The sequence below is a fragment of the Centropristis striata genome, chromosome 9, assembly GCF_030273125.1.
Source record: "Centropristis striata isolate RG_2023a ecotype Rhode Island chromosome 9, C.striata_1.0, whole genome shotgun sequence".
Lineage (NCBI taxonomy): Eukaryota > Metazoa > Chordata > Actinopteri > Perciformes > Serranidae > Centropristis > Centropristis striata.
In genome coordinates this window covers 4,337,126-4,358,458 of record NC_081525.1, presented here as the reverse complement: position 1 = coordinate 4,358,458, position 21,333 = coordinate 4,337,126, and the positions used below count along the sequence as shown (strand labels likewise).

Genomic DNA, 21,333 nt, shown 5'->3' with positions numbered 1-21,333 from the left:
AATTACACCCTAATTTTAGACATGGCTCGTATTGATAAAGATACAGAAAAATAGAAATGCTTGGCAAATAAACAACATAGTTAAGTCAGTCAAAGATCTTGTCCAGACTCTTGATGAGCTGGACTGTTTGATGTTTGAACTTTCTGCTTTGGAGTCCAGCCACCCTCTACTATACTTTATAATCCATACTACCCTTTGATGACACCAAAGTAAGAACTGTTTAACTTCCTCATGTAGTGGGTTTGATGTGTGATATGTAAATGCTTCATAGTTTAAATTATATATTAATAACAAATCTGTAATTTTCATATGATTTGCTAATCACTTCCAAAAGTTTTTAAGTAAGTAAGTTATGTTGTGTTTTAACCAACAATTAAGCCAAAGAAATAGGTTATAAGTCATTAACAGCTGTTGAAATGGTTTATTGAAGATTCCAATTCATTTTTAACTGTTGTATTATACATAATATGACTGATCATTACTGTCAAGATATGTGCTCTACTCAGTTCCATTCTGAAATAATATTTCATTACAAAGAATTTAATATGCAAGCAGGGATCCTAAACAAGTCCTAGGTCCACAAGGCAATTATACAACAGTGAAAGGCTGAGATGAATAACTACAGCTTTCTCTCCAAAAGACTTTTGCTTACTCTTGTGTGTTACATATTGTTTAGATGAAAAATGGTTCAGTGAGATGTTCAGCGAGCCTTGGCATGAACCTTGAAGGGGTGTGGTACACGTGTGGTTCCAGTAATTCCTTCTGTACTCAACTCTACTCCATCTGGAGCAGAGAAATCAAATTTCTGTAGTAAACCAACCAAAAACAGGAACAGCTCCATCTTGGCAAGACCTTCTCCAGGACACACACGTTTCCCTGAAGAGTCCACAAACACATGAAGTTGTAAGAGCTCAGGATGAAATGTGTATATTTGTTAGAGTTATGTTTAACCCCATGTCATGACACTTTACACTTGATTTTTCAACAATACAGTCAAGACTTTGGTCAGATTGAGGTGACTTGAGGTAGTTTACCTGCAGAGAAAGGCAAAAGAGCTTCTCTCTTTACAAACTTTCCCTCAGCATCTAGGAAATGTCCGGGGTTGAAGGTGTCTGGAGTCTCCCATTTAGTCTTGTCAAACATCACAGAGGTCAGGTTGGGCATCAAAGTTGTGCCCTAAATAAAAAAAAATCTATCGGTTATCACAGTCTTGCCACAACTTCACTCTGCATTTTAGATATTATCCAGTTAATATTTAAAGTGACCTTGGGTATGAAATAACCCCCCAGTGTAGTATCCTTGGCGGCCATTCTGGGTCCATTGAGAGGAACAATGTTTCCAATCCTCTGGACCTCATGGATGACAGCATCAGTGTACGGCAGGTTGGCTCTGTCTGCCATCGTGGGCAGTCGACTCTGTCCGATCACTCTGTCTATCTCTGCCTGGACTTTGTCTAGAAATGCCCAAAAAATTTATTAAAAAGCTGAGAACACACTGAGTACACTAGTCCAACAAAAATAGCACAACAGAAGCTTGGCAAGCTAATAAGATTGCCCACCTGGCCCACCCTGTTTGGTTTGGGTAGCCCACACTCTGGGCTTGGTGTGGGCATATTGGGCACACTTTGAAACATATGCACATGTAAACAGTATTCCCATGGTAAATCAACAGTTTGCCCACAGTGTACCCAGTATACCCACAGGAAGCCCACAGTATGGTGTAGCACAAAGTACTTTATTAAGCTTTACATGGAAATCGCTATGTTTTGCTAAGATAATTTCTGTCCTTAATTACAATCCCAATGAGCCGTGAGAATGGCTGGAGATTTCTATTAAGTGTATTTTCCTTGCTGTTGAACAGTTTAGGGGCCAGCATGTCACTTACCTTTGATATCAGGATTGTTATTGAGATAAACCAAAGCCCACAACAAAGTGGTGGAGGTTGTCTCTGTTCCAGCAAGGAATAGATCCAGAGAGCATAGAGCCAGGTTGGTCTCTGTGAAGCCCAGGTCAGACTCTTTGTTCTGTTCAGAAATACAGAGAAGATTAAGTCCTGATTGGCTGAAAGATAGACGAGGATACATCGTGTTGTAGAGTGTGTTGGGGTTACTCAAGTACATTCTTCATTTCAATGATGAAAGCGTCAATGTAGTCCCGGGGGTTGCTGGGGTCCAGGTCCTTCTTGTGGCTCTTTACCTCCTGGCCAATGAAATCTAGGAGAGTGTTGTAGTGGCTGAACATTTTGTTGTGAGGACCTGGCAAGTGCTTCATCACTCCAGGGAACGACTCATACAGCTGTTTGGACAGAAAAAGTATATTAAATTTCATAATCTTTTCCATTTTGTAATAATATTTTGACCACACCCACACTCTTATTAGAAATCTACTATGACAATGATTGGAGTGAATACTATATTTCTGACTGACCAAACCCCATACAGAGCCCTCAAGCATAAGAACTTGACATGGGTCTTTCTGAATCTATTAAGGATTGATTCTCGCCATCCAATGTCTTCCTAACAATAGGGGTGTTTCCATTACAGTCCAATACGCGGGATGAGGCGGGTCTCCCTTTTTGAAACATCCCTAATTTGAATATGAGCCGTCCTGAGCTGTCTTTTGAACTGACTTTTTTTTTTGTTCTCTTTGTGTACAACAAGCACCGGACACTCTGTGCAGTTAGCTGCCGGTTCATTCACGATCAGCGGCAGACACTTTTGTGTACAATTAGCATGCCAGTTTGTTTCTGATCAGCGTCAACGATGTGCACAATTAGCCATGCTGGTTTGTTTATGATCAGCGGCGAACATTGTGCATGGTTAGCGAGGGAGGCCACAGTTGCGTCTCCGGTGTTTAATCAGTTGCTTATGTGACTTCACAATCAGAACTGTCGCGATTACGCGACGAACGAAAACCATACGTCACCTCCGGAGTCTCGTAAATCCTTCTGGGGCCTTTTTTTGTAATGGAAACGCGCTGAATGAGTGGACATTTCAGAGGGTGTGGCCTGAGACTTTCCCAGCGGCCAGTCTTTCCCCTAATGGAACCACGGCTATAGGTTGAACTGAATGGATTTTACCCAGCAAAGTCTCACTCCAAACTCGTCGGATACCAGTGCACACAAGGCACCCAAGGAATCAAACTTGTTGCTTGTATTCAACCCGTGTAACTGCATCTGGTAAGTGTGAAGCTTGTTTTTAAGCCCAACCCTGTTCTGTCACGTGAACCTTAGTCAGTCAGTTTTATTGCCTAAAGTTAACCATGTAAACCACTGAACTGAATGAAAAATGCACCAGCATATCTAATTTGAGCCTTGAAATGCTGTCCCTCCAAAATGGAGTTTTCTTTGTCTCCAACAAAGCTTTGTATTCTCTTAGTATCTTGGTGACTTTATGAGACGGTTTTAAATGAATTGGCTATCTTTTCTCTCTTTTATCATTTCATTTTTCATTTCAAGGTGACTTGAGTGAATCACCCACATCCTTTATTATAATTAATAATTAATAATGATAAGTTATAAGTGTGCTAAACCCACTTTTGAACCGTGATAAGTTGTAATTTTTGCTCTGTTTTGAGGCAGGCAAGACCTTTTCATTTTAAGTATGTCAGTGTGAGGGATAGATCTATTGCTGCCCCTCTGCAAATGATGGCTTTGACAAATTTGTCTGTTGGAATGAGCATGTGTTGACTTACCATAACCCATACTGTGCCTTCCAGCATAATAGCTTCAGATAAATACTTCAGCAGGGTCTGGAAGTGGTGGTCGCTGTAGTCAAACCGTTTCCCCATCACCAGCTGGCAAATGATGTTGGACACTGCGTTGTTGAAGAGTCCTGCTGGGTTAAATGGTTCACCTGGAGGAGAGGAGTTCATTTTTTAGACAATGTTTTACAACTGAACAGCAACTGATTATGAGTTGATATTATGAACCACCTCTCTCCTTCTCTATCTCCTCCTGCAGGTGTCGGATCTCCTCACAGATACTCTGCTCCAAGGAGTTTTTGCCCAGGCCGAAGGTACGTAAGGTAGATAAAGCAAAGCGTCGCTGTCTCTTCCATGTTTCACCATTGCTCCTGAACAGACCACCTAGACACAAGCATGCAGAGGAGTTAGCTCAGGGGAACTTGATCCTGCAGAGCACAGGAAATGAGGAAGAGGGTGATTTGAGCACCTGTGGTTCCTGAGTAAACCCTGTCGTTTGCTGCGCTGTAGGGTCGATCCACAAAGTTTTCGGCTTGTGTCACTATGGCTTCCTTCACCATCTTGTACCCAGATGCAAACACCATCTTGTCGCCACCGAGGCGGACGCTGAACACATTACCATAGACATCAGCCAGCTGTGGACAATACATGAAGGAACAAATGATTCAAATGGATAAACAAAATAAAATAATTAATGCCCAATGTGGAACAAACGGGCTACAAGGTTTGCCACATCTATCTATAAAAGCAAGAAGTGTGTGTGTGTCCAGGGCATATCTCTCTGACCATTAGTCAGACTGACCTCAGATTTCATGTGTGGCTTGCGCATGGTACGAAGGTGTGCGTCCTTGATTTTGAAGATTTTTTAATTCATTTTTCAAAATATCATTATTTACGTAGGATGTGCGTATCCGCTTTCCAGGCTTCAATGGGTTAACACTACGCAAGAGACAGGGCGTCCCGGTGGCTCACACTGGTAGAGCGCGTACCATTAAGGCTGAGTCCTTCCTGCGGCGGACCCGGGTGAGGTCCCGGGACCCGGGACCCGCCTGAGGTCCCTTTGCCGCATGTCCTCCCCTCTGTCTCCCCCTTTCTATTTGTCACTTTCAATAAAAGCAAATATGCCAAAAAAAATTAACTTAAAAAAAAAAAAAAACACTACGCAAGAGTATTACACCTCATTGTACATGCAACCTTCACACACAACCTCATTCGGACATAATTGAAAAATCTACTTAATTACCCACTATACCAATACATACTTCCTATGGGCACTGCACGAGTATTCTCTGATGCCAGAATATCTATTTATATTATTATTTAAACCACCAGATGTCCGTATCTGCCATTAGCTTCTTAATGAAAATTAGTGTTTAAACACAAATGCACATTTCCTGAAGTGTGTGTACAATTTTTAAGTTATATCTATACATGTTAGTGTACAACATAAGCCACTATTCTTTAAGTAAAGGAAACAGTTGTTTTAAAAGATGTTGCAACATATATTTAAGTATAAATACCTCAACATAAGTCACACTCAAATTAAACCATGCACGTGTTTGTGTGTGTAATTTTACCTTGGTAAAATAAATGTGTGGATGTTTATCATCCACACTGAAGAAATTCCCCACAATGGGAAGAGACAACGGTCCTGGAGGATAATTTGTAGGATTCCTGTATTTCAAGTAGTCTGCAATAAGGATGAAAATAACAATAAACAGGAAAAGCCCCTTGAGGTCAAAACTCAACAAAAAATTAAAAAGCCACATGGTAAAAGAGTTAAACCAGCAGCAGGAATAGGTCTCAGCTTTTCACAACTTCGACTGCACTGAATACTACATTACAAGAGACCCTCGAGACCCTGGGAGTCCACACAAAGGTCATTGTTACAACATACTTACACAATAAAAGACAGACATGCCTCTTTTTTTTCGCTGCAAATGTCTGTCAAAGTGCACCTGCTGAATCCTAATGTAATAATGATTAAATATGTTCGTGCCTGAACATAGTAATATGATGTAAGCTCAGCAATATGTTGACACGCGTGTAAAACCTCCAATCTTTAGTAAGCGTACACTCACATTTGGTGTACAAAGTATAAACAGGGTCAAACCAACAATTCAAATTACAGTGGGAACAAATTAAATGCTAAGTTTGACATTTTATATTTTACCATAAGTGCTAAGTTCATAGTGAATATACCCTTTAGATGTAAAATGATTCTGTAAGATACAATGATGAACGGTTTTTCATTCTTGTATTTTACAGAATCTTATCCTTTAACCCTCTATGGTACAGTGTTGCCCTCAGGCAACATACCAATTTTTGGCCTGTCACTTTTCTACAATGCATGTTTTTGAGTGATGCGATACTTTAAAAAAGAGGGAAGAGTATAGGGAACCAATAGCAATGCTTTAACTTGTCACATGATCTCCAGGAGGCCATATGGAAACCCTATTTTGCAGACTTTTCCAAAGGAAAAAGTTTGCCATTTTGCACCACAAAAAATCACTCAAATTGTAATTTGCTGGCCTTTTAAAAATTTTTTTAAATTAATTAAATAATGGAAACTTGTTTTTAAATTTAAAATGTTTTGTATTGTACCCTGTTGAAGCGACTGACTCTTTAACGCATGTTTATTAAATATATAGTGTTCCAATTATGTATAAGTTATGTTAAAAAACACAAACAAACCCTTTTTCAATTATTGTGCACCGTTATGGTACGTTGCCTACGGGCAACAAACCCCAAGAATTTCCACAAAAAAAATACAAATTATAAAATTTCTTCAAATTATGTTTATTTTGTCTATTTTAAGACGAAAAAACACTCACACATTTTTTCCTTACTGGTATCATAATGCGTACCTTAGAGGGTTAATAATATTGGTTTGAGAATAGTATGCATGTCATTATCTTTAACAAGATGAATTAGTGACTGATCATCTTCAGGCATCAGTCAATAAATAATGATAACAGAAAGTAACAAATAGGACACTAAGAACGAAGTGACATATACATTGCACTCTAATTTCAGACATGGCTCGTATTGATGAAAATACAGAAAAATAGAAATGCTTGGCAAATAAACAACATAGTTAAGTCAGTCAAAGATCTTGTCCAGACTCTTGACGAGCTGGACTGTTTAATGTTTGAACTTTCTGCTTCGGAGTCCAGCCACCCTCTACTATACTTTATTCTCCATACTACCATTAGATGACACCAAAGTAAGAACTGTTTAAATTCCTCATGTAGTGGGTTTGATGTGTGATATGTAAATGATTCATAGTTTAAATGATTATATAACAAACTATCATTAATTTACACATGATTTGCTAATCACATCCAATAGCTTTTAAGTAAGTTATGTTGTGTTTTAACCAACAGGTAAACCAAAGAAATAGTTTAAGTCATTAACAGTTGTTGAAATTGTTTATTGAAGATCTCAACTAACTAACTGTTGTATTATACATAATATAACTGATCATTACTGTCAAGATATGTGCTCTACTCAGTTCCATTCTGAAATAATATTTTATTACAAAGAATTTAATATACAAGCAGGGATCATAAACAAGCCATCTGTACACAAGACAATTATACAACAGTGAAAGGCTGAGATTAAAAACTACAGCTTTCTCTCCAAAAGACTTACTTTCTTACTTACTCTCAAAAAGACCTACTCTTGTGTGTTACATATTGTTTAGATGAAAAATGGTTCAGTGAGATGTTCAGCGAGCCTTGGCATGAACCTTGAAGGGGTGTGGTACACGCGTACTTCCAGAAATTCCTTCTGTACTCAACTCTACTCCATCTGGAGCAGAGAAATCGAATTTCTGTAGTAAACCAACCAAAAACAGGAACAGCTCCATCTTGGCGAGACCTTCTCCAGGACACACACGTTTCCCTGAAGAGTACACAAATACATGAAGTTTTAAGAGCTCAGGATGAAATGTGTATATTTGTTAGAGTTATGTTTAACCCCATGTCATGACACTTTACACTTGATTTTTCAACAATACAGTCAAGACTTTGGTCAGATTGAGGTGACTTGAGGTAGTTTACCTGCAGAGAAAGGCAGAAGAGCTTCTCTCTTTACAAACTTTCCCTCAGCATCTAGGAAATGTCCGGGGTTGAAGGTGTCTGGAGTCTCCCATTTAGTCTTGTCAAACATCACAGAGCTCAGCATGGGCATCAAAGTTGTGCCCTAAATAAAAAAAATCTATAGGTAAACACAATCTTGCCAAAACAACACTGCATTTTAGATATTATCCAGTTAAGATTTAAAGTGACCTTGGGTATGAAATAACCCCCCAGTGTTGTATCCTTGGCGGCCATTCTGGGTCCATTGAGAGGAACAATGTTTCCAAACCTCTGGATCTCATTGATGACAGCATCAGTGTAGGGCAGGTTGGCTCTGTCTGCCATCGTGGGCAGTCGGCTCTGTCCGATCACGCTGTCTATCTCTGCCTGGACTTTGTCTAGAAATGCCAAAAAAATGTATTAAAAAGCTGAGGAGTTGTATGAGAGAGGCTGCAGAAAGTAAACAGCAGAGTGATCAGTTAGAATTGGAGTGCCAAATTAGTACACTAGTCCAACAAAAATAGCACAACAGAAGCTTGACAAGCTAATAACATTGCCCACCTGGCCCACCCTGTTTGGTTTGGGTAGCCCACACTCTGGGCTTGGTGTGGGCATACTGGGCACACTTTGAAACATATGCACATGTAAACAGTATTCCCATGGTAAATCAACAGTTTGCCCTCAGTGTACCCATTTATATTCCCAAAGAAGTCCACAGTATGGGGTAGCCCACAGTACTTTATTAAGCTTTACTTGGAAATAAATATGTTTTGCGATGAGCACTTCTGTCCTTAATCCCAATGAGCCGTGATAATGGCGGGAGATTTCTATTAAGTGTATTTTCCTTGCTGTTGAACAGTTTAGGGGCCAGCATGTCACTTACCTTTGATATCAGGATTGTTATTGAGATAAACCAAAGCCCACAGCAAAGTGGTGGAGGTTGTCTCTGTTCCAGCAAGGAATAGATCCAGAGAGCATAGAGCCAGGTTGGTCTCTGTGAAGCCCAGGTCAGACTCTTTCTTCTGTTCAGGAATACAGAGAAGATTAAGTCCTGATTGGCTGGTAGATAGACCAGGATACATAGTGTTGTAGAGTGTGTTGGGGTTACTCAAGTACATTCTCCATTTCAATGATGAAAGCGTCAATGTAGTCCCGGGGGTTGCTGGGGTCCAGGTCCTTCTTGTGGCTCTTTACCTCCTGGCCAATGAAATCTAGGAGAGTGTTGTAGTGGCTGAACATTTTGTTGTGAGGACCTGGCAAGTGCTTCATCACTCCAGGGAACGACTCGTATAGCTGCTCGGACAGAAACAGTAGATTACATTTCATCATCTTTTCCATTTTGTAATAACATTTTGACCACACCCACAATCTTACTAGAAATCTACTATGACAATGATTGGAGTGAATACTATATTTCTGACTGACCAAACCCCATACAGAGCCCTCAAGGATAAGAGCTTGACATGGGTCTTTCTGAATCTATTAAGGATTGATTCTCCCCATACCATGACTTCCTAACAATAGGGGTGTTTCCATTACAGTCCAATGCGCGGTTAGCATGCCCTTTTGTTTCTGATCAGTGTCAACGCTGTGCACAGTTAGCCATGCTGGTTTGCTGGCATGCTGCAGTTAGCGGCGGAGGCCAAAGTTGCGTGTCCTGTGTTTCATCCCTTGCTTATGTGACTTCACAATCAAAACTGTCACTAAGCGATTACGCGAAGATCGAAAACCATATGTCATCTCCGGAGTCTCGTAAATCCCTCTGGGGCCTTTTTTTGTAATGGAGACACGCTGAGTGAGCGGACATTTGAGAGGGCGTGGCCTGAGACTTTCCCATCGGCTATAGGTTGAACTGAATGGATTTTACCAAGGACAGTCTCATTCCATACTCGTCGGATACCACTGCTTGGTGTTAAAACGACGTGTAACTGCATCTGGTAAGTGTGGAACTTGTTTTTAAGCCCAACTCTGGTCTGTCACGCGAATCTTAGTCAGTCAGTTTTATTTCCTAAAGTTAACCATGTTATTTGAGCCCTAAAATGCTGTCCCTCCAAAATTGAGTTTTCTTTGTCTCCAACAAAGCACCCTGACCCCCAAATCTCTTTGTATTCTCTTTGTATCTTGGTAACTTTATGAGATTTTAAGTTTTAAGTGAACTGGCTATCTTTTGTCTGTTTTATCATTTATTTTTTTATTTCAAGGTGACTTGAGTGAATCAAGCCATATCGTTTATTATAATTAATAATTATTCATGATGTGGTAAAAGTGTGTTAAACCCACTTTTGAACCTTGATAAGTTGTACGTTTTGCTCAGGTTTGAGGCAGATAAGACCCTTACATTTTTAGTATGTCAGTGTGAGGGATTGATCACACACAGATCAATCAAACCGATGGCTTTGACAAATTTGCAGTGTCTGACATGTTGGAATGAGGATGTGTTGACTTACCATAACCCATACAGTGCCTTCCAGCATCATAGCTTCAGATAAATACTTCAGCATAGTCTGGAAGTGGTGGTCACTGTAGTCGAACCGTTTCCCCATCACCAGCTGGCAAATGATGTTGGACACTGCATTGTTGAAGAGTCCTGCTGGGTTAAAAGGTTCACCTGGAGGAGAGGAGTTCATTTTTTAGACAATGTTTTACGACTTAACAGTAGCTGATTATGAGTTTATATTATGAATCACCTTTCTCCTTCTCTATCTCCTCCTGCAGGTGTCGGATCTCCTCACAGATACTCTGCTCCATGGTGTTTTTGCCCAGGCCAAAGGTACGTAAGGTAGATAAAGCAAAGCGTCGCTGTTTCTTCCATGTCTCACCATTGCTCATGAACAGACCACCTAGACACAAGCATGCGGAAGAGTTAGCTCAGGGGAACTTGATCCTGCACAGTACAGGAAATGAGAAAAAGGGTGATTTGAGCACCTGAGGTTCCTGAGTAAACCCTGTCAGCCGATGGACTGTAGGGTCGATCCACAAAGTTTTCAGCTTGTGTCACTATGGCTTCCTTCACCATCTTGTACCCAGACACAAACACCATCTTGTCGCCACCGAGGCGGACGCTGAACACATTACCATAGACATCAGCCAGCTGTGGACAATACATGAAGAAACAAATGATTTAATTGGTCAAACAAAATAAAATAATCAATGCACAATGTGGAACAATCAGGCTACAAGGTTTGCCACATATTCTCTGAGGGCAGAATCTCCATTTATATTATTATTTAAGCCACCAGATGTCAGTATCTGACAAAAATTAGTGTTTAAACACAAATGCACATTTCCTGAAGTGAGTGTACAAATTTAAAATTTCGCTATACATGTTGTTGTGGCCAACATAAGCCAATATTCTAATGGCAAACGAAACAGTTGTTTTAAAATATGTTGGAACATATTATTAATTATGAATACCTCAACAAAAGTCACACTCAAATTCAACCATGCACATGTTGATGTGTGTGTAATTTTACCTTGCTAAAATAAATGTGTGGATGTTTATCATCCACACTTAAGAAATTCCCCACAAAAGGAAGAGACAACGGTCCTGGAGGATAATTTGTAGGATTCCTGTATTTTAGGTAGTCCGCAATAAGGATGAAAATAACAATAAACAGGAAAAGTCCCTTGAGGTCAAGACCCAACAAAAAATTAAAAAGCCACATTGTAGAAGAGTTAAACCAGCAGCAGGAATAGGTCTCAGCTGTTCACGACTTCGACTGCACTGAACACTATTGTCACAGTTTAGCTCTACACCCTCCTGCTGTTTCCTGCAGTTTCATATAGCCGGTAATTTTCCACTCTGCCAGCCACTCCCACCTCATCAGCCAAGCTCCACTCACCTGCGCACCCATATATGTCATATCTATTTCCTCATATCTTAACTCACATACAGTGTCAGCTGTCAGGCTCTGTGAACTGTGTTGTGTGTGTGTGTGTGTGTGTGTGTGTGTGTGTGTGTGTGTTTATAGGTGAACTCGCAAAGCAACTGTGTTTTAATTACCTGTGGAACAGCTTGGTTCGCTTTGCCAAGCTCTCCCCAGTGGGTCTGTAGTGGGAATAAATAAGTGGAGTCCTCCCTTAGCATTTTCCGTTTTACAATAAGTTCATAGTAAATTTAACCCCTTTTACTCCCTATACATCATACGACTTTGAAAAGATTTGGAAAAGACTCCCGGAAAACCATCGGCTCACACCTGCTCACATCTAAAGACAAGTGTTTCGAGTTTTTAGTCTCAGACTGAGATTTTAGATGGACTCTGAATCTTGCAGGGTAACTATTTACAAGATTACCATGCAAATTTTCCCATCATGCACTTACAAAATGTAGGAGAAGCAGCTTTTGGCTCCAGCTGCTCTAATGTGTGCAGTGGTTTGTGTTGGAAAATAAAAACAACAAAAAGAAGAGAAGACGCCACAAAATGCCCCTCACAAAGCTGAAAAAGGGTTTCTGTTTTTCTGACATGAAAAGTTGATTATATTACAGTAAAACTAGATATAAGGAAGAATAAAGGAAAAGAACATTTAGAAATGAATTCATGATATACATTTATGTCCTATTTAATTATTTGTTTCATTGAATAATTATATTTAGCAGCTCTATCAACTTTCATTTAGTTAATCATACATTAATCATCGATTATTTATTACTTATTTATGTTTACATTTATTTATACATTTTAACTGGGTCTCCTTACTGTTCTCTTTCCTAAGAAACATCTAAATATATGACATCACAATATTTTTCATTTAGGACTGAGGTTAATAGCATTATTGGGATGTTACTTTTTCCTGTGTTAGTGGTTTTACTGGCCGGTCTGAACCGGGGACCTTTCCCCCGCTCATCTATTGGTTGCTGATTGTGTTACGTCACTGAGACTTGAGATAATATCAAACACGTTTGATATGATCCATACCCAAGACTAGGAAAAGACTGATATGACTGATATGAAACAGTGCAGATTACTACCTTAAACTTAACGATGGAGATGACGGAGCGCCGTGACTCCAGTAAAACTCCTAGATTTACTAAAGACTTTCAGTTTTTAGTCTGGGACTGTGGAAATATTTTGGTGTAAGCCCAGTATTAAATGTAAAAGTAGGCTTCCATCTACAGTTTTTCATCATTGTATCTTACAGAATATGATTTTGAAATAATATAGGTTCAGAATAGTATGGATGCCATTATCTTTAATAACATTAATTAGTGACCATTCACCCTCTGGCATGAGACAATAATAAATTATAGTTAAAAAAGATTAAATCAAATAAGAAAATCAGAATTAAGTCAGTGAAATGTACTACCCAGGCTCTTGATGAGCTTCTCTGAGACCAATGAGATCTGGATACCTCCTAGGGAGAAGCATAACTATTCCATTACTTTCCTTTTCCTCACAACCAAGGACCAGGACTCGGTTGACTTGAATTCCACCCAGTTTCAGGATTGCAGTTATAGGCCCCTCATTCTTTTGCAACAGCGCCACGTAGTTTGGAGGATAAACAAGTGCATTTATCCAGAAAATATCGCTGACATTTAAACAGTGAGTTAAGGTGTATTTTTAATGCTAATAAACAATTAAAGTGTCTTAAATTACACAGTAAAATCAATGTTACATATGTGGAAGTATTGTGAAAGAATAAGATCCTTTTCAGTTATATACAGTTGTAAAATTGGTTTATTGAAGATTTCAATTCAATTCTATTGTATTATACATAATATAACTGATCATTGCTGAAAAGATATGTTCTTTACTCAGTTCCATTAATAAAAATAATATTTTATGTAAAAATAACTTTATTAGAAAGAATTGAATATACAGGCAGGGATCATAAACAAGTCCTCTGTACACAAGGCAATTATATAACAGTGAAAGGCTGAGGTTAAAAACAACAGCTTTCTCTCCGAAAAGTGTTTTGCCTACTCTTGTGTGTTACATATTGTTTAGATGAAAACTGGTTCAGTGAGATGTTCAGCGAGCCTTGGCATGAACTTTGAAGGGGTGCGGTACACGCATAATTCCAATCTCTGCTTCTGTACTCAACTCTACTCCATCTGGAGCAGAGAAATCAAACTTCTGGAGTAAACCAACCAAAAACAGGAACAGCTCCATCTTGGCGAGGCCTTCTCCAAGACACACACGTTTCCCTGAAGAGTCCACAAACATATACGCACATGAAGGTGTAAGAGCTCAGCATGAAATGCATACTCTGTTCAAGATTGAGGTGATTGTAGCTTACCTGCAGAGAAAGGCAGAAGAGCTTCTCTCTTTACAAACTTTCCCTCAGCATCTAGGAAATGTCCGGGGTTGAAGGTGTCTGGAGTCTCCCATTCAGTCTTGTCAAACAGCACAGAGGTCAGGTTAGGCAACAAGGCCGTACCCTAAAAAAAGAGGCATGCGTTAACACGAAACAATTCTGAAACAACACTTTAGAGATTATCCGTTTAAGATTTAAAATGATTGCACTTAATGCACCTTGGGAATGAAATATCCTCCCAGTGTCGTATCCTTGGTGGCCATTCTGAGTGCATTTAAGGGAAGAATGTTTCCCATCCTCTGGATCTCATGGATGACAGCATCAGTGTAGGGCAGGTTGGCTCTGTCTGCCATCTTGGGCTGTCGGCTCTGTCCGATCACTCTGTCTATCTCTGCCTGGACTTTGTCTAGAAATACAAGAAAGTCAAAGGAATTAGCAGATTAATCGGGTGTGAACATGTAATGTTTGACATTTCAATTCCTCAATGTGGGCTCAGAAAATATAGACAATGGTTCATGATGGAACTGTCTCTTCCTTGCGGTTTCACAGTTAGCTCAGTTTAGAGCCCAGCATGACACATACCTTTGATATCTGGGGTTTTAATGAGGAAAATCAAAGCCCACAGCAGAGTTGTGGTGGTTGTCTCTGTTCCAGCAAGAAACAGATCCAGAGAGCATAGAGCCAGGTTGGTCTCTGTGAAGCCCAGGTCAGACTCTTTGTGCTGTTCAGATATACAGAGAAAACAGAGTAGTGATTAGCCGGTAGATTGACAGGCCGGGAAAAACAGTGTTGTAGAGTGCAGTGCAGTAACTTATGTACATTCTCCATTTCAATGAGGAAAGTGTCAATGTAGTCCCGGGGGTTGCTGGGGTCCAGGTCCTTTTTGTGGCTCTTTACCTCTTGACCAATGAAGTCTATGAGAGTGTTGAAGCGGCTGAACATTGTGTTGTGAGGACCTGGCAAGTGCTTCATCACTCCAGGGAACGACTGGTACAGCTGCTCAGAAGAAAACAGTAAATTACATTTTGTGCTAAAATGTTATGGGGCTTTCTCAGTCGATGAAGCAAGATTGATTCCCACAATGCCATCAGAATGCTTTCTCTCTGATTGAACTGATGGGGGTTCCCTACTTTACCAGCCTTGTCTAACTCATAACTCGTCAGAAACCAGTGCTTGATGTGTGATACCGACAAAGAAGGTACCCCTTAGTGTGCTGCTATATCCTACACTGGCTCAGCACTCTCCTGGTTTAAATCCTACCTCTCTGACATATTTCACTATATCTCCATCAATAACTGCAAATCCCATATCATCCCAGTCACACATGGTGTCCCCCAAGGCTTGGTGCTTGGTCCCCTCCTATTCATCCTGTGCATGCTACCCCTCAGTCACATCATACGCCATCATGGACTACAATTTCATTGTTACGCAGACGATACCCAACTCTACCTCTCCAAAAAAAACATCACTCTTGCCATTCTGCTCACCATCTCAAACTGCTCCACTGACATAAAAACTGTGATGAGCAGCAACTTTCTCAAACTCAACTGCAACAGAAATCAATCAGAAATCATCATCATTGGCCCCAAATCCCACTTCCCCTCTTCCCAGGACTTCTCACTGAACATCGATGGACACTGCCTCCCCCTCTGTCCGAAACCTTGGCATCACCCTGGATCCAACTCTCTCCTTCAAATCACACATCAAGAACATTACCAAAACATCCTTCTGCCACCTCCGCAACATTGCACGCCTTCCTCCAATCCTCTCCTCCTTCGCTGCCGAAACACTAATTAATGCTTTCATAACTTCCAGACTGGACAATTGCAGCACCATTCTCTACGGCCTCCCCTCCACCAACCTTCAAAAACTACAGTATGTCCAAAACTCAGCTGCCCAATTGCTCACCCACTCCTGCTCCAGAGAACACATCACACCCATACTTCAGCACCTTCACTGTCTCCCTATCCAGCACCGAATCCACTTCAAGATCCTGCTTATCACCTACAAAGCCCTCGATCTTCAGACGCCAACCTACTGACCCCCATCACCAGGAACAAGCACCGCTCTGTTTGCGACAGAGCCTTCTCCACTGCTGCTCCAACCCTCTGGAAGTCCCTCCCTACTCACATCCGCAATTCCAACTCCCTCCACGCCTTCAAAAATCAACTCAAAACCCACCTTTTCAAAATAGCTTACAAGACCTGAACTCATAATCTCTCATCTCTGTTTAGTTTTGTTCTTTCTTGTGTTTGTGTGTGGCTCAATTCTGTTATGTTAAGCAACTTTGAGTACCTTTTTAAAGCACTATAAAAATCAAATGTATTATTATTATTATTATTATTGCACTTTTAAATTGAATTTACATTGCAACACACCTGTACATCACACTTGTCCTATGGCACCCTCTGGCTGTTTCTCAATTCAGCAACCCAACACAATAGATGCACCTGGCCTTCTATTGACAGTAATGTAAACATATCCATGGCAATATTAGATGATTAGAGAAATGGACATATTATAAAAGCACAAAGGACCACTCAGGGTGTGTGGGAGAAGTTAAACAAACCCTGGAGAACAGTGTTTGTGGCTTGTGTAAAACCAAGAGCTAATGTTGTTTGGAGTCAACTTGCGTAACTGTGTTTGGTACTTATGTGTGGAAGTTGTTTTTGAGCCCAACCCTGTTCTTCCACTCTAACATGAGTCGAGCATTTTTATTGCCTCAAGTTGATTGTGTCCTGAGAAGGACATATGCAAGTTTATTTTGAAAAGCCACTATGCATGTAAGGGCTACACGGTGGTGTAGTGGACAGCAAGAGGGTCGCCGGTTTGACTCCAGGCTGTGGCTCTTCTGTGTGGAGTTTGCATGTTCTCTGTGTAACTGGTACTGGTACTGGTACCGGCTTCCTCCCACAGTCTAAAAACATGCAGCTTAAGATTAATTGGTGACTCTAAATTTTCCGTAGGAGTGTATGAGAGCATGAATGATTGTCTTTCTCTATGTGTCAGCTCTGCGATAGACTTGTGACCTGTCCAGGGTGTACCCCACGTCTCGCCCAATGTCAGCTGGGATCGGCTCCAGGCCCCCGGCGATGCGAGTGCGGATAAGCGGTTAAGGATAATGAATGAATCAATGAACTATGCATGTAACGAGCAGAAAGTTGCGATGTCCCTGATACTTCCAAAACCGAAGGTACCCATCTGCCTCCATATTACGCACCGTTAGCTGTGACAAAACAGCAGTTTCTGACATGTTGGGGTAACAATGCATTGACTTACCAGACCCCATACAGAGCCCTCCAGCATAACAGCTTCAGACATATACTTCAGCATGGTCTGGAAGTGGTGGTCACTGTAGTCGAACCGTTTCCCCATCACCAGCTGGCAAATGATGTTGGACACTGCACTGTTGAAGAGTCCTGCTGGGTTAAAAGGTTCACCTGGAGGAGAGGAGTTCATGTTTTTAGACAATGTTTTACGACTGAACAGTAGCTGATTATGAGTTTATATTATGAACCACCTTTCTCCTTCTCTATCTCCTCCTGCAGGTGTCGGATTTCCTCACAGATACTCTGCTCCAAGGTGTTTTTGCCCAGGCCAAAGCTACGTAAGGTAGATAAAGCAAAGCGTCGCTGTCTCTTCCATGTTTCACCATTGCTCATGAACAGACCACCTAGACACAAGCATGCAGAGGAGTTAGCCCGGAGGCACTTGATCCTGCACAGCACAGGAAATGAGAAAGAGGGTGATTTGAGCACCTGTGTTCCCTGAGTAACACCTGTCAACGATTGCATTGAGTGGTCGATCCACAAAGTTTTCAGCTTGTGTCACTATGGCTTCCTTCACCATCTTGTACCCAGACGCAAACACCATCTTCTCCTTGCCGAGGCGGACGCTGAACACATTACCATAGACATCAGCCAGCTGTGGACAATATATCAAGGAACACTTACTAATGCACAACACTCAACTGTAACATGGGAACTTTTCCAATTGTTAAAAAACAAAAATTCAATGCTGAAGAGGTGTGGAACAAACAGGCTATAGGGTGTGCCAAAATTCCTTAGTGCCATTCCTTATAGAAATAAGTGTTTAAACACAAATGCACATTTCCTGAAGTCTGTGAACAATTAAATGTTTCATTCTTGAAGTAAAATTAAGAAATAATAAATGAAAGGCTTACCATTTTTAGTTTGTTGGCAAAGCCATGCATGTTGTTAATGCCAACATACGCCACTATTTTGATGGCAAATGAACATTAGTGTTTTGCAAGATGTTGAACATAATATTCAATTCAGTCTAACTAACCAAGTCTAAATACTTCAATAACATTCACACTCAACCATGCAAACCCATGGAGGTATTAAACTTTACCTTGGTAAAATAAACGTATGGTTTTTTTCTGTCCACACTGAAGAAATTCCCCACAAAAGGAAGAGACAACGGTCCTGGAGGATAATTTGTAGGATTCCTGTATTTTAAGTAGTCCGCAATAAGGATGAAAATAACAATAAACAGGAAAAGCCCCTTGAGGTCAAAACCCGACAAAACATTAAAAAGCCACATTGTAATAGAGCTAAACCAGCAGCAGGAATAGGTCTCAGCTATTCATGACCTCGAATGCACTGAACACTATTGTCACAGTTTAGCTCTACACCCTCCTGCTGTTTCCTGCAGTTTCATACAGTCGGTAATTTTCCACCCTGCCAGCCACTCCCAGCTCATCAAAAAAAAAATAAACAGGAAAAGCCCCTTGATGTCAAAACTCAGCAAAAAATGTAAAAGCCACATTTGGAAGGAGAGTTAAATCAGCAGCGGGTGGAAGATCTGTGAATTCCTTTTTTCTTCTGTGTAATAACAACCCACACCTAATTTAACCCTTTTGTGACCCACACAGTCAGTGTCTAAACTCTACTAAAATGACAGGACTGACTACTTCAGTAATCCATGATTCAAAGTCTGGAATGAATATATGCATGTGACCACATACTTACTTATATAACCATTTACAGGCACTCCCTGAGTAAACAAGATTTCTGCCAGTACAAAAGATTAAACCTTAAATAATAATAATACAATAATTATGCCCAAACACTGCAATAACATGGTAAATAACTCATGAACAACATCTTCAGCTCAGCAATATGACAACACGTGCAAAACCTCCTCTGTCTTTTAGTGACCTTTGACCAAGATTGCAATTTCATAGTGTGAACAGATTCAAGATCTCTGCCAGACTACAAAAGATGGAACCTCATGTAGTAATGATACAATTATTATTATCATAATTATATAATAAAATGTGAATAAATCATGAGCAACAACTTGAGCTCAGCAATATGACAACACACATCAAAGGCAAAACTTCTATCTTTTAGTGACCTTAGACTGAAATTGCAAGTTTATCGTGTAAACACAATCAAGCCACCCATTGTGCAGCTGCATGGAAATAAATGGAAATGAGTTGGACCATGACATTATGCAATGGATACAAAGTTTATGAATGTCATATGTCAAGGACCTTGTCATCAAATCTAGCAGATACAAGCTTGTCAGAGCAGTCACGGATAGATCTAGGTGCTTTGATTCTCTATTGGAAGCAAATCAAATATAATTGGGCTCAGTGTTTTGGTAATAACAATAAGCAGTTCCAGGTGCCTTTGACTTGCAAATACCCTCTGAAATAAGCTGTGGTTACAATTGAAAATTGCTTGCCTTATCGGACGCTGATTGGAAATATTTCCTTGCAACAGGTGTATTCAAAATGGTACAAGAAAGAGCCTTCTCCTTTTCTTTACATTTATCTTATTTTGTAATGGCAGCAGGCACGTATAACATATGCTTTGTTATTGAGAGAGCAGCTGATTCTCAACTGTACTCCAGCCCTCATTTTGCCCAAATGCAAGCTAGGCCACTTCAGTGTTCGGTCAAAGTAATCAGACCCAAATGCAAGCAAGATCTCGGAGCATGCAGAATTGACAATTAATGAAACCCTGCATGATCGGATGGCAAAAGTTGTAATAACAAATGTAACCATGGAGATCACTAAATTCCCACAGAAAAGATGACTCTCTTTATTTTTATATTAATTAATTTTGGTAATGGGTGGATGGGTTGGTTTGGTGGATGGATGGATGGATGGATGGATGGATGGATGGATGGATGGATGGATGGATGGATGGATTGATTGATTGATTGATTGATTGATTGATTGATTGATTGATTGATTGATTGATTGATTGATTGATTGATTGATTGATTGATTGATTGATTGATTGATTGATTGATTTTGTCAGAGAGAAGCGGAAACCATTGATGCTTTGTGTCAATGCAGGTATGAGGAAAGGTGGGAGCAAATCAGCGAGGCACAGCGAGCACCCTGAACTCATCTGGAGAATGGGTGAAGCCCATCACACCCTCTAAGCTGGGCATCTCTCCAGGAACAGCAGAGAAGGTGAAGTGTTGTAGGAGACACGTAAAGAAAAGGAACAGCTCCATCTTGGCCAGGTTCTCCCCTAAACACACACGTTTACCTGTGGGGGAAATGGTCAACAGCAGCTTCAGGTTACTTAACTCCGAAACCACATCATACTATCATGAACTGCTGTAAGTTGCATCACTGAAAGTTGAGAATTATTGAGCAAACCTGCTGAAAACGGCAAGAAGGCTTCTCTTCTGCGGAACTGGCCCTTTGAATCCAAGAAATGTTCAGGATTGAAGACATCTGGAGTCGCCCACTCATTCTTATCAAACAGCACAGATGCAAGACTTGCGCTAATGGCTGTACCCTGAAACAATCGACATGAAATGTTGATACCAGCTATGTATTAACTCGCTCATATTTGCTTGAGACTGTTAAATAGTCCTTTACTTTGGGTATGAAGTATCCTCCCAGTGTAGTGTCTTTACTGGCCATTTTGGGGAATCCCATTGGAACAATATTCGCCATCCATTGTGTCTCATGGATGACAGCGTCAGTGTAAGGCAGGCTGGGTCTGTCGGTCATGGTGGGCTGACGGGACTGTCCGATCACTCTGTCTATCTCTGCCTGGATTTTCTCTGAGTGTGGAAGCAGAATCATTGGACGTTATAGACTAAAAATGGCACAAAACCATCTATAATCTTCATGGGAATACTGCTGAGCTCAGTGTGATTATTAAGATACTAACCCTGTATCTCTGGGTAGTGCATCATGTACACGAGGGCCCAGCGTAAAGTGGTGGAAGTGGTTTCTGTGCCAGCTTCAATCAGGTTGAGGGTGCAAACCAGCAGGGTTTCAACGTTGAAGCCAGCCT

At 40.6% G+C, this 21,333-nt stretch overlaps 1 protein-coding gene and 1 pseudogene across 1 annotated transcript; both read right to left on the bottom strand.

Moving 5' to 3' along the window:
• Nucleotides 1-463: 463 nt before the first annotated feature.
• On the bottom strand, nt 464-13,308 carry LOC131977795 (uncharacterized; annotated as a pseudogene).
• Nucleotides 13,309-13,510: 202 nt separating this feature from the next.
• LOC131977664 (cytochrome P450 2J2-like) lies at nt 13,511-20,247 on the bottom strand. The gene is made up of 9 exons (XM_059341082.1): nt 18,413-20,247; nt 17,797-17,962; nt 17,559-17,711; nt 17,318-17,478; nt 14,858-15,034; nt 14,621-14,759; nt 14,257-14,444; nt 14,021-14,162; nt 13,511-13,928 (listed from the first exon to the last, which is right to left on the bottom strand). Exons 1-9 carry the CDS (start codon nt 18,602-18,604, stop codon nt 13,753-13,755), a joined length of 1,494 nt encoding a protein of 497 aa, XP_059197065.1. The 5' UTR covers nt 18,605-20,247; the 3' UTR covers nt 13,511-13,752.
• Nucleotides 20,248-21,333: the final 1,086 nt, after the last annotated feature.

What these genes read in the sequence shown, in the direction of transcription:
- LOC131977664 (XM_059341082.1), bottom strand. Translation starts at nt 18,604, where the DNA reads ATGTGGCTTTTTAATGTTTTGTCGGGTTTTGACCTCAAGGGGCTTTTC. An exon ending in GTGTTACTCAGGGAACACAG is followed by an intron (nt 17,712 to 17,796) that starts GTGCTCAAATCA and finishes GCTTGTGTCTAG; the next exon opens with GTGGTCTGTTCATGAGCAAT. An exon ending in TCTTCTGCCTTTCTCTGCAG is followed by an intron (nt 13,929 to 14,020) that starts GTAAGCTACAAT and finishes TGGACTCTTCAG; the next exon opens with GGAAACGTGTGTGTCTTGGA.